The 13,007-nt window shown below is 30.8% G+C and overlaps 1 protein-coding gene and 1 long non-coding RNA gene across 2 annotated transcripts in view; one reads left to right on the top strand and one right to left on the bottom strand.

Moving 5' to 3' along the window:
* Positions 1-9,924, top strand: part of LOC143254190 (uncharacterized) — a gene marked incomplete in the record, with an annotated part of 711,062 nt that extends 701,138 nt beyond the window's left edge. Inside the window, 1 exon segment of the mRNA XM_076508987.1 lies at positions 9,762-9,924. Within this exon segment, the coding sequence (XP_076365102.1) occupies positions 9,762-9,878 (117 nt within the window).
* On the bottom strand, positions 6,508-12,008 carry LOC143254210 (uncharacterized). Its single transcript, XR_013030097.1, has 2 exons — positions 11,434-12,008; positions 6,508-6,878 (listed from the first exon to the last, which is right to left on the bottom strand). It is a non-coding gene; the product is annotated as an uncharacterized LOC143254210 (long non-coding RNA).
* Between the last annotated feature and the right edge of the window lie 999 nt (positions 12,009-13,007).

Below are 13,007 nucleotides of genomic sequence, written 5' to 3'. Positions count from 1 at the left end.
AACTTGGTTCTATAGCACTCGTCTGAAGAACGAGCGGTTCTACCTCATATTTACTGACGCTATACTCGCTTTACTTTGACCTTCGCTGGTAAAGCGGTAAGTCTACGGAGTTACAACGCTAAAATCGGAAGTTCGATTCCCCTTGGTGGACTCAGCAAATAGCCCGATGTGTCTTTGCTATAAAAAAACACAAACACACACACTACCCGTTATAAACCTAGTGACGTCATTAAACAGGGACAGCAAACGAAACATAAATATGTAAGTAATATAATATTTTCATTCACAAAAATGTTTTGTTCCTGTTGACATGAACCCTAACTGGATAGTGCTGCTGTACTGTTCAGGACAGTTCACTTGGTTATTTCAAGTTATGTACACAAATACAGAAGGGTCTACTTTGGATATTTGTTCAACAGGTTTCGAAATATTCGGTATCATGGAACATTAAAAAATTTTAATTGGTAATTAGGGGTGGGATGTGTGATTCCGCTGAGAAAAGGCCTAATATCCTATACTTTGTATGTTCTCCGTTTGATAGGAAGTCGTTTTATATTATCATAAGAAGATATCTCTCAAAATAAATGAAACTCAACTTTTACAACGAAGTGTAAGAAACCTAAGTGTGATATATGTTCTGACGTCAAGTTTTAAGTATGACAGATTTAGTTTTTTCGGACATTGCAATAATTTCATTAGAATATGCAGATACTATTACTAAACCAACAGGCTACTCTAATAACTTGTGGCAGGGATGTTTTAAAATGAACCATATGAGAGTATCGTATAATGAACGATATTACTTTAACGTCACACCTACAACTTTGGGTGTTAGGCTTAACTAAGTCTGTTAAATATGACTGAGTCTTCACATTTCACGAAATTAAAAGTAAAGGTTTTACTCAGTGCCAACATGTTATTTTGAACGAAATCGAAATTCAAAACAAGTTGTTTAGTAAGATATCAGTTATCACACTGAGACTTCTACTCAGAACTTCCTAGTACACTACGCCCTTGACATTTTTCTAAACGTCTAAAAGTATTTGACCCTTAAACGCAAACGAGATGCTTAAAACTTCGTGTTTAAAGTAACATCAATAAAGATTGTTTTAAATACTTCTAGCAACACTTAAACATAAGCATCAAGTGAATTGCTACATAATGAGAGAAAAACCGAAACGTAAAATTACTTTAAACTTGTTGTCTGGTAATCGAAATCGTTAAAATCATGTTTAAAAATATCGAACAAAACAAAGAAAATTTGCACTTGTTAATAATTCCATTTGAGTATTTCAATATTTTTATTTCTGGAAAACAAACTGAATGCAGTAATAAAAAAGTGAAAATTTTGTTTGTTTGTTTTTGGAATTTTGCACAAAGCTACTCGAGGGCTATCTGTGCTAGCCGACCCTAATTTAGCAGTGTAAGACTAGAGGGAAGGCAGTTGGTCAACACCACCCATCACCAACTCTTGGGCTATTCTTTTACGAAACAATACCGGAATTGACCATAATGTTATAACACTCACACGTGATGAAAAGGTGAACATGTTCGATAGCCGTGTTTGGGATCCGAGACAAGCACATTATGTAATAGTCGAACGCTACCTTTCTATCAGGTCACGCCATGTCTACGTGTTTAATAAAATATTTATTGTTTGTACTTCACGTTGTCTTGTTTTTTAATAATTTAAATAAAAGTAGATCAGCCTGGCATGGCCACGTGGTTAGGGCGCTCAACTTGTAATCTGAGAGTCTAGGGTTTGAATCCCCGTCACACCAAACATACTCTCTTTTTCGACCCTGGGGTCGTTATAACGTGAGAGTCAATCCCACTATGCGTTGGTATAAGAGTAGCCCAAGTGGTGATGACTAGCTGCCTTCCCTCTTGTCTCATACTGCTAAATTAGAGACGGCTAGCGCAGATAGCCCTTGTGTAGCTTTGCGCGAAATTCAAAACAAACCAAACCTTACACATTACACTAACATAGATATGTTGATATAAATACAGCTATATAATTCCTCACAAAATTTATTATATACATGTCTTATGAACTTGACAACTTTAATTAAGCCACTTCAAGCGTCTTTCATATCAATCACAGGTCGCATTAAGTAAATTATATATATATAAAGTAAGGTAATTTTTACATTCTTTTAGCAATAGTTTTTAACTGAAACATATCTTCATACCATACTTCAGAAGAACAAAATTGTCCAAGCAATAGAAGTTGAAGAGAGTTTTATTATAAAGGTCAAGAAACTTGTGAATGTGAGGCATACAAAACTATCTAGTACCGTGAATGTCATATAAGAATTGTTGCTTTGGTTTGGTTTGAATTTTCGCGCAAAGCTAGTCGAGAGTTATCTGAAGTAGCCTCCTTTTATCGCAGTGTAAAATAGGCAGAAAACAGCTAGTCATCACCACTCACTGCCAACTCTTGGGCTACTCTTTTACCAACGAATAGTGGGATTGATGTCAAATTGTAACGGCTCCACGGCTGAGAGGGCGAACATTTTGTTTTCACGGGGACACCAACCCGCGATCCTCAGGTTACAAGTCGAGATATAACAAGGGAATATTAACTGTTACAGACGTTTTTTTAACCTGTATCCTGTTACATTTTCATTCGTGTATAACATGAATTATGTTACATATGTTGAGACTGAGAGCCTTTAGCCACACTGATAATTATGTTATTGAGCTTCTCTTGGACTATTATTTTTCTGTTTTGTGTATATTTCATCAAATAACTATTTTTTTTTAATTTTATAATAGTCATAATCGTGGATAATCCTAATTTTCTTATTTTGTTGACTGTTTGTTAGAAGTAAGTTTCAAGTTAAAATACTAAAATTCGGAGCTCAGTTCCACTCTGTGTACAGAACGCAGATCGCCCATTGTTTGTGCTTGTGTACAAATGTCACCAATACATTGTTTTAATTCCTTTGAAATATAGATCAGTAACTTGGTTTGTTTTATATTATTTGTTTATGATCAGTTTATTTGTTTTATATTTTTTTATTTATGATCAGTAGATTTGTTCTATATTATTTGTTTATGATCAGTATATTTGTTTTATATTTTTTATTTATGATCAGTAGATTTGTTCTATATTATTTGTTTATGATCAGTATATTTGTTTTATATTTTTTATTTATGATCAGTAGATTTGTTTTATATTATTCGTTTATAAGTAGTAGATCTGTTTTCTGTTGTTCACTTATAATTGGTACATTTTTTATATTGTTTGTTTGTAATAATAAAAATTAATGAATTTAAGAAAAACCAAAATAAACGTGAAAGTAATCACTTACGTCGGTTATTTTACTTAGGGGGAAATGAAGGTTTTTTTATTCATTGTTTATATTAATGTATGATTATCAATACCCCAGCGTTTTTTTCGTCAATTCTGATATCTTATAACATTAAAATTCAAACTTCGATACCCACAATAGGTGAGAAACAGCTAGATATTATGTAAAAACTTTACATATAACGGCAAACAAATGGAGCATTAGATTATTACAGCTTCATAATAAAAATAATGTTAATTTGCTCCATAATATTTCTTTAGAAAATTGGAAAACTAAATTGTATATCTTTGTGCCTTTTGTTTGAAAGTAATTAGAAATATTTCCATTTCTCTAATGGTACGAACAGTATTTCTTTAATCACTGAGATAAGTACTCCAGTTACTCAATTAATTATCTTAGTTTCGTCTCAACTTCTTGAGTTGTGTAGTTAGACCAAGTAGTCGCTGACGAAGCTATAAAATTTCACAGAGGAAAAAAAAAAGCCTCCATTGTGCAAGGGTCCAACTAACTGAAACGTACAAATAGTTTTAAATAGATTTTCAACCCTTTAGATAATCACTCGGTTATTAAAAAAACTTCTACACTCTGAAAAATTTATTTAAAAAAAAACATTATTTTCAAAAAGTTTTGAAAAATAAACAAACGAAAATTTAATCATATCCTCACTGTTATTTCACTCCAGCATACATTACCCGCCTTTTCTTGTCAGCTTTCCAACGCATACATTTTAATATCCTTTACTATCTTGAACATCATAAAGTATATTATGAAGATATGTTTTAGTTAACAACTATTTCTAATACATAAAAGTGCGGATTGTATCCTTTGCTACAGGTGTCATTACATAAGTTCATGTGTAATACGTATAAATCTATTCACTATTTGTAGGTTTCATATGTTGTAAGTACGGAAGTAACTTCCTATCAATTTCAGCTAACATTTTTTGTAACATATTTGGACGTATAGAGTATGAACTAACTTTATGTCTTCAGCTACATATATAATACTTGTTCTAACTTACATAACTCACTCGTACAATTTCCAACGGTAAATAATAATTTTTGTTAGTTATTCTGAATTCTATGTTTGAAAACTAACATTTCTGGTCCTGCTCAATGAAGTTCAGAATGTCTGATATTGGTACGTTTCAAAATTTTCTAATGTTTACTGAGACTTAGGAGAATTTCTGGTCATCTACTTGAAGACACTGGTTTAATTAGTTCATAACAGTGACATGTTAAGCTAACCATTTATATTTAGACCTGTCTTTGTTGTTCGATTTTCTTGTTTAATTGGCGTAAATCGTTTGTATTTACTTATGCGAACAAAAATTTGAAATCATTTTCACCTGCGTCTATTTAACTACGTTTTCATGGAATCCGATCGGAAATCGTGATGCTATCTTTAATATCCTTTAATTATAATAACAAATTTTTAAATTCTAACAATATATCGTCTGAATAAGGTGTCATAGTTCTTAGTTCCTTTTGTATCACCCTTACAGGACATCAGATTGCTGTTACCTGATTTGTCATGTGAAATGACGTAATATTTTCCGAACCACCGTCATCGAAATTATCGCGACAACTTACGTCAAAAGATTTGTCGAACAATATTACTTCTTCTTGTAATCAAACTATCAATCTCATGAACATACTGTAAAAAAATTCGAAAATTATTCACATATCTCAAGATAATATAAGATTCAATATATTCAATATTGTTTATCTACGTCCTACATTGTTAACTTAAGTCTAAGTTCAGCTACGACTACTGCTTAATATATCGTTAAAAGCTTCTAGCACACCAAGTGTTTCATCAATAGAGCTAACATTAACTCTGGTAATGTCATTTGTGGGTCTATGTACAACTACTTGGAAACAAAATTTCACTCGTTTCTAGTAGGGGTAAGGATTACTTCTGGTTGAGTTGGTACACGACCACGTGATCTAAGGTAATAATCATGGGTAACAGTATCATCTTACGTCGTCATAGATGTTCTTGATACACAGACTCTGTTACTTGTCCTCGATACTAATGTGGTATAAGCGTCTTCTAACTCTTAATTTTCTGTCTAGGCTTTACTTATCTCTTCATTGTTATAAGATAAATCTAATTTATTCGAATAATAAGATTGGACTTTAATATTTTCTTTTTTGTCAGTTGTATAGTTTTCATCAATTATATATTCCTAAAGATATGATTTCCTTTCCTCAGTTTCTTCAATCTATTAACATGTACCAACTGTTTTCTTTTTTTACACATTTTGTATTCTCAAAATAGATTAAACTTGTTTGTTTAAGTGCTCTGAAAGTGTTTTCCACAGTTTTACTTATTTCTTGGTGTTTCCTCTCTTAACGATTAGGGTATATAACAACAATTTATATAATAATTTTATATCATTAGTTTCGTCTTTTTATTTGTTTGTTTCTCTCTATCTTGAGCATGTTGTATTAAATGTTTTTTTAATTATCTCAAAGGCTAACTGCAGTCTCTGTAAAAGCTCAGTCTTGTAATCATTACCTTCTGCGTTATAAAATATTTTTATGGTCATTATCTCTTGCTTTGGCAGCAGTACATCTCTACCATGTAATAGAAAAAACGGACTTTCCAGAGTAGACTCATTTTCATCACTTTTGTAATAAATGAACCAGCTCTTCCCCAGTTTTATTATCTTTCTCACAGTATTGAGAGATTATATCTAGGAAAGTTCTGTAGAATATTTCTAGTAATACCGTAGCAGCTGGATGGAAAGCAGTTGTTTCAGTTTTCTGGACACTTAACAATTGATCAATGTAATTTTCTAACGTAGAAACGAAGTTACCATCTCTATCCATCAGAAAGTATTGGGTTACACCGTGTCTCGCTATTATGTTATTTGCAAATGCTTCAGCAATCGTTTCCGCTTTTTGATGAGGCAGCAAGTTATTTATTAACTCATCTTTATTTTGTTCACTAATCTCATAATCTAAATCACAAATTATTAGCCCATTCACTCACGTTAAATCAACAGATCAATTTTAATATTTACATGGAATTAAGCAGGATTGGTGACAGTCGAAGCTTTTTTTGATAATACAGTTATTTTATAAGATACCATGGTATCTTTCCATTATTTTTATTTTAAGAAATTAAAGAAGTGGCGGTAAGACTAATTAAATTCACTGTTGGTGCTTTACCATCATCTACAGTCAGAAATCTTTATTAGATGGGATTTTATCATAATCTTGAATCAAAATTTCATTTGTCGACAGGCACATACACAAAAAAGTTTTTTTTTAAACTGTTTGAGTCACACCAGATATCACTATATTCCAGACAATATTTGATAGGAGATATTTATTTATCAAATGAAATCATGGTTTCAAAACAATTAAAAAAATAAAACTTAAGTTTATATATTTCTCCATTTTGTCAATTCCAGTCCCAACATACAATATTTCTATTGACATATTTTCGTCGTTTCCTTTTCAATAATGAACTGAAACAGTGTTGTAGAACAGTGTCTTTGGCGTTACTTTACGTTAACACTTCCTTATTTCCTGCATGGCTACAGATTACCTGCGATAAAGGAAAACATATTATTGTACAATTTAATAAGATTCATCAAAACTGTTAAAGGTGAAACAGTATTGCTATATTCACTAGCTTTTGATCTAATGACCCAGAAAGGTTCAAAATTTAATAAGAAATCTATCGGGTCATTCGATATAACATAACCTATATTACAGGTATTATAATTAATAAAGAAATTGTAACTATTCTTAAAGAAGAATAGAACATTCCATACGAAGCACGTACCAATTACTCGGAAACAAGCTGATAAAGTAAAGTAAATATTCACATCGATTTTAGATCTGTTTACAGCTTTTTATTGAAACACCAATGAAACTTATTTAATGAGAACATGAGTTGTTAATCACACATACTATACCAACTGTGAAACAATTGTTATTAAATAAGTATCTGACAATAAATAATTAGCGTTTGGAAAGTTTATTTATATTCAGTTGTGTTTGTGTGTTTTTGTTGTTGCAAAGCTACATCGGTCTGCTGAGGTCCCCATATATTCAGTTGTCTGTACTTTGAAAATAGAACACTAAATCATTAAGAAATAATAATTGGACTCACCGTATAACGTATACTTTAAGTAAAATGTTAAATTTTCACCTAAATAGCCTTAAATAAACTTATTTATAAAGTTTCACATAACATAACGTAACTGTACCTAACCTAAACTCGTTTGGAGTGTGACAAACAAATAAATAATAATAATGTATAACATTAAAAGAAACAAATTATTAAGTTTTTAATAATTCAGATTGAAACGAAGGGTAACGAATAACTCTGTGTTTTACTTTTGGAAAAAAAAAGTAATATAAACCCCATAAGGCTTATTCAACATGATACCGTAATTTGAAAGTACATCAGTGTCAGAAAGAAAAGTGAAAACATTTCTATAAAGTTTGTCGCGTTGAGTTGTGACTTAAATTCGCTTGTCAATACATCTGGAGAAGAAGCTAATTATAAAGTATGACCTTTGTATAATTTGAAATCAGGAAATAGTAATCTGGGTTATAACAGTTTCGTAACTCAGAGCTGTGGCCTTCACTGTGATTGCGTATTTATAATACGCTATAAAAGTTCATAAATTTGAAGAACACTATTAACATAACGAACTTACTTAGAGCCGATATCAAGGTCTTTTTACTTATTGCACTGGAATGAAGATGAGACTAGTGGTAAGTGTTACAGCTTATTCTGTAAGTTACTTATCGGTTAAACTCTAGCACAGTTCACCGGAAACAAATAGTTGTATTTGTGGCATGGTATCATTCCAGTATAAGAAGTGGAAAATAATATCAGATAAATAGACCAAAATTAATTTCTGCTCATTAGAGACCTGATTTAATTACATTGTTAGTGAAATATAAATTGATAACATAATTCTTAGAAAGGTATTCAATTTCAGTATAACAAAAGTAAAATTTCCTCATATAAAAGAACAAACAAGAAGAAGCAAGCAGTTTGTTATGTTGACTAATGGTCATAGATTTCAAGAAAAATTTATTTATTTTTTCTACAGAATTTCATTCTACTTTTGGTGATTACGGTCTACACTGTAGGAAGTTACGTTGAAAACGGAACGTGACAAAATAACGGAAGTGACCCCGAAACATCAACAATGGTTATGGTTGTTACGGAGATATAGGGGGAAATACTAGAGCTCTTGGCAGATGTGGGAATAAAAGTGGTTTTGATAAGAAAAAAGATTTCAGAATATATAATGGTAATGGAAGATACGAGAAGAATATGTTTAGAAGAGACCCAGACGTAGGCTTGGTTTTTGACAGTGACCCTAACTTAATAGATGGGTTAACAAGAGAAACACGAACAACAAGACAAATACATCTCGGTGGAGGAACAAGAAATGATATAAGATTGAATAGTGAGCTAAGAATGAATGACAGTCTACATTTGGACGCATAAAATCGTATTGGTGGGGGAAATTGGTAACAACTCACTTAATTTCATTGTTCATGTTATTATAAATAAGTAAGAATATCAACATTTAAAAACGGATATGTTTCAAAGTTTCACTTTTCAAATAATAAAGTTAATCAATTTATCCACTTGGCCATACCTCTCGAAGCATATATCTGAAGATTGCTTATTGAAATCCTTATCGTATTAAACATACTTGTTCTCTCATGGGCAAAAGAGTAGTAGAGTAGTTTCAATATTCGTGACTTATTTTATGTCTTTTTTATCAATGTGAACATTATCTCACATGATATAAGAATGTTTAGTCTGGTCTTTTAATAACTATCACATCACATCGTCACTGCTTTGTTAACGTTTGTAAGAAGCTGCATTGTTAACTTTACTGTTTTCAAAATTGTTGAATATTTAAAGAGTTTTCAATTGCTCAGTGTTAGTATAAGTAATAAGTTTTCTAAGTAATGTGTAATGTCTGAGAGCTTAAATTTTATACACATTAGAAAAACGAATTGGTATGAAATGAGAAATATTAGAGCACCAGTACACGTTGTTTATTTAATATATGAAGCTACACAGTGGTGTATGTGAACTTTGTTTATCGCTGAGAACCTACATCAGATATTAGCGATTTAAGTCACTAAAGTTATTGATAAGACGTTGGGAGAAGAGAAAGGACTGTTATTGTTGTACATCATAAGTAATCTTCAGTTTTATTAAAGGATAATATTGGAACATTTTAACATCTAATTTACAATTAGCTGTAATAGGAAGTAGGAGGAGATTCATAAATAGCGTCTGTGATATATTATTTGTTACACAAGATCCCACTTTTATATATATATATATTTATATGTTATAATAAAATAACTTACAACAACATCCACAGTTTTGTCCTTTTAATTCAACTTATATTAAACTGGATATATGTTTTTCTTTTTACAGCTTCTTAGAATCTGGATTATCGCCGATAGAAATGATGTTGTGAAATCTTTCCTTTGTTCAATAAACCAAGGGTTCAATATAACCCTTAGGTTATATTATGAAAGACAAATATATTGAAATTACTGTAAACTGATTTTTGATATAAATAAATTTTGCATTGAAATTCAGTTTGATTTTAACGTAAGAGAAAATAAAGAACAATAAAGTAAATAAAGTAAGAAATAAAGTGTAATTTATAGTTAAAACTGAAAACTTTTTAACTTAATCTGTTTGTCTCTGTGTTTACTTCTTTAACAGGAACACGTTTCGATACAGAATCAAATGCTTAGTTAGGCTAGCTTATTATTAGAATATTTTGACAAAATTATTTGAATAACGAAATTAATCAATGGGATTATTAAAGAAAAACCTCACGTGTAGTTTTATAATATTTAGACTCGTTTATTAATTCCACAGCAGAGTTAGTTTCAACTTATAAACTGAATAAAATTTGATACGTATAAAGACAATGTTAAGTTTATGATGAACAGTGTTTACCAGAAATGTAATATTTTGACATCTTTTACAGAAACTAACAGATATGTGGGAGAAAATGATATACACTTTTAAGTACCAGTGTGAAACACATCTTAAATATTTTTTACCAAAAGATGGCAGCATCATTTATAAATAAATGTTTTTTTATATTTTAGAATAACTTGTTCTTAATATTTAACAAAAGGTTTTATAAACATTCTTCAAGAAATGTTACATCGATATTGATTTTACAGTGACAACCAAATTTCACCTTCGTCACTACAATTAATAAATCTCAGGATGAAACATTTGACCGTGTAGCAAAAATATTTCTTCATGTCGACTTGAAGACGAAAGGCGGGAGCCTTTCGGAACGTCGTCCTCCTCACTTGTGTTCCCACAACAAGCAGTTGCCGTCCATTCTACATAGTTCATCATATTCTATAGTTTTATTCCCATCCATATTTGTGTTAAATCAATCTAATACAAGTTCAAACACTGGGAGACATACACGGATGATGAGGAAATACACACAATAATTTTTTTCGTGAAATACTAAGAAACGAAAGATCTTGTTTTTTCAATTTTCTCATAATCTAATTCATTTAAAAATATATGGATTAAATACTTCTTTATCATAAACTTTCTGAAACAAAATAAATAAATTTTATAATGACCATGTTCATAAAACAGAAAAGTTATAAAAATATATGGGAAACAAAACACATTTAAATTGTGTGATAACTATTCACACAACTAAATTAGTTATAGTTTCAATTTACAGTTGAACAATAATAAGTTGGTAAACAACGATGTGTGAATATAAGGAATTTATCTATTGGGTAAACATGTATTATGTCCCATCCCGGGGAAAGAAAATCACTTCATTATATGTTTTATGTAATCGTTTAAGTTCCTAAAACAAAGTTTTTTGTGATTCTTCGTATGTACGAAAAAATAAAATTAAGCGCATCTGGATCCTGAGACAAGACTATAAGAAGGTTCATGTTTCTAAGGCAACACGATTGTAATAATTTGGGTTTTCCAAAAAAAAAATCTAAACAATTAACCTTATTAACTAGGTTGTATGGAAATTATACGAAGAGCTAGCGGTTCTTCATATTTACTGACGAAAGACACAAAAATTTAAACTTGCCACAACAGAAAAGTTTTTGCACGAAGTCGATAGTTCTCACAACACGTTGTTCCCTGCTGGTACAGCGGTATGTCTACGAACTAACCATGCTAAAATCGGGGATTCGATTCCACTCCAGAAGAGTATACTTGGGATATGTCTTCCACTGGTATCGAAACGTTCAGCATTCTGGGACATTATATAAAATATAACTGGAAATTAGGGAGTGAGATGCGTTGTTCCTCTGAGAAAAGGCCTAATATACTATACTTTGTATGTTTTCCTTTTGATAAGAAGTCGTTTTTAAATTATCATAAGAATATATGTCACAAAAATTTCAAACTCAACTTTTACAACGAAGTGTAAGAATTCTGAATGTGATTTATGTTTTGACGTCAAGTATCACAGATTTATTTATTTCGGACATTGCAATAATTTTATTAGAATATGCAGATATTGTTACTAAACCAACAGGCAAGTCTAATGAATTGTGCCATTGATGTTTTGAAATGAATAATATGACAGTATCGTATAACATTCCGTGTTAGGCCTAACTTAACCAATTAAATTTGACTGAGCCTTCACATTTCACGAAATTAAAAGTAAAGGTTTTACAAATATTGTTTTGAAGGAAATCTAAACTCAAGACAAGTTGTTTAGTTAGATATAAGTTATCACACCATGTCTTCTACTCAGCCCTTCGACCCTTAAACGCAAACGAAATGATGAAAACTTCGTGTCTAAAGTTACATCAATAAAGAATGTTTTAAATGTATTTGAAATTGTTTTTCTCATGAATTCAAACAGAAATTGGATCCTATTAGCCTTGGAATGGCCTTTAGGCAATGTTTCAGACTCATTTATACTAGATTATTTTGAATATTATATGCATCTTGAAGAGTATATGTTTTGGAACGAATGAAAAAGTACTTCTTTTGCAACTGACGTTTAAATTGACGTCAAAACACGAGATAAACAACATCCAATCATCTCATAGTTAAGTGGTTTTTATTAGCAAGTGTTCCGTTTTTTTATCCTGATTTCTAAACCAGGATAAGTGTTTAACAACACTTAAACATAAATATCAATTAAATTGCTGCATAATGATATCAACAACAAAGCTTAAAATCACTTAAAATCGTTGTCTGGTAATCGAAATCGTTAAAATCACGTTTATCAAGATCGAACAAAATCCAAGAGAATTTCAACTAGTTTATCACCCCATTTGTTATTTTAATATTTTTATTTCTTGAAAACAAACTGAATGCACTAATAAAAAAGTGAAAAACAAGTAACAAAAATATGCCATAATTTACACATTGTTTACCACAAAACCCTAATGTATTAAGTGTTCAGATTACGTTTTAAAATGAAACATTTGTACATACTGATTTGTGAGGAATATTTCTATGGTGGGAAAATTACATAAAGATTTGTGAATGGAGAATTTAAGAAAGTTATTCAGAAGAAACAAGCGAGGGAGAAATGTAACTTATCTATAGATTTCCAATTTCTCAGACGTTGTTTCAGATAAAAAGTTGCTAACCGGTAGTTCACTGATGTTTACCGAACCTCAACATTTATCCACATAATAT

This window comes from Tachypleus tridentatus, chromosome 6 (genome assembly GCF_004210375.1).
Source record: "Tachypleus tridentatus isolate NWPU-2018 chromosome 6, ASM421037v1, whole genome shotgun sequence".
NCBI lineage: Eukaryota > Metazoa > Arthropoda > Merostomata > Xiphosura > Limulidae > Tachypleus > Tachypleus tridentatus.
This window is presented reverse-complemented; position numbering and strand designations above follow the sequence as displayed.